Source organism: Penaeus monodon, chromosome 23 (assembly GCF_015228065.2).
Source record: "Penaeus monodon isolate SGIC_2016 chromosome 23, NSTDA_Pmon_1, whole genome shotgun sequence".
Lineage (NCBI taxonomy): Eukaryota > Metazoa > Arthropoda > Malacostraca > Decapoda > Penaeidae > Penaeus > Penaeus monodon.
In genome coordinates, this window is record NC_051408.1 from 41,528,144 (window position 1) to 41,529,151 (window position 1,008).

The 1,008-nt window shown below is 39.8% G+C and overlaps 1 protein-coding gene across 1 annotated transcript in view; it reads right to left on the bottom strand.

The window, feature by feature from the left end:
- The window catches only part of LOC119588088 (polypeptide N-acetylgalactosaminyltransferase 1-like), a gene marked incomplete at its 5' end in the record, with an annotated part of 20,728 nt that overhangs the window by 16,244 nt on the left and 3,476 nt on the right, over positions 1-1,008 (bottom strand). The window contains 1 exon segment of the mRNA XM_037936797.1: positions 257-374. Within this exon segment, the coding sequence (XP_037792725.1) occupies positions 257-374 (118 nt within the window).

Sequence of the window (1,008 nt, forward strand, 5' to 3'; positions counted from 1 at the left end):
ACCTCTTCACAAAATAATTCCAAAGTACTTTTAAAAGCAAACATGCATACATAGAAACTAAATACTCAGTAGTCTAGTTTAGTGTCTAATCTGCTAAATAAAAAAAGCAAAGGTTTATAAAGAAGGAAAAAGTTTTAATCATAATACTACTGTCCTGGTAATAATAATCACAATAATGAACCCTGAACTAGGTATAGCTTAGGAAATGATAATGATAAAAAAACAAACCCTTAAGTATACTCATTATTCACACTACCTGGAAGTAACGCCCATTGCCATTGTAATATTCGAGTGTCTTGTCATCGATCACATCTATGATGGGGACAACCACAGCAGAACGGCTCTCCTTGATTCTCTGGAGTAAGGGTTCCATCCTGAAACACCGATGGTCTTCGTATAGATAATGGAAACATGATGGGAGAGAGAAAAATTCACCCGTCGCACATCTTGACGAAAAATTTGGGTACTGGCATGAAATAGGGACGCCTGTACAGGGCATCTACATCTCTGCCTCGGTTTCAGAAGGCCATGCTTATCTCTGATGGTTTCAAAAGCCACATTATCTCTGCTGGATCTTAGAAGGAACTGCTTATCTCTCACAGGTCTCTAAAGGTATTGCTTATCTCTCCTGCGTTTCAGAAGGAATATACTTATTACCATTGCTTGGGTTTGCACGGCCACTGCGTATCTCATTTTTGCTGGTCCTGCCTATTTCTGCTGGATTTATGAAGTTATAGGATACCTCTGCTGGCTTTCAGAACACTTCAGAAATTTAGTATAGTAATGTGTTGTTCTAGTGTTGCTGGGGAGACTGCAGCTCACACGTCTTGTGGCCCTCTTCTTAAGGCCTCTTGGAGCATTGCATAATCCAGAAAAGGAGAGTATAAAAGCGAGCAGAACAACAGACAGAGGGTAAAGATATTTTGCCTCTTGATCTGTCCCCGGATTTTGTTTCAGAAGAGCAAGATGAGTGGGGGAAAAAAATCTAAAATGAATTTTCAAACAGCG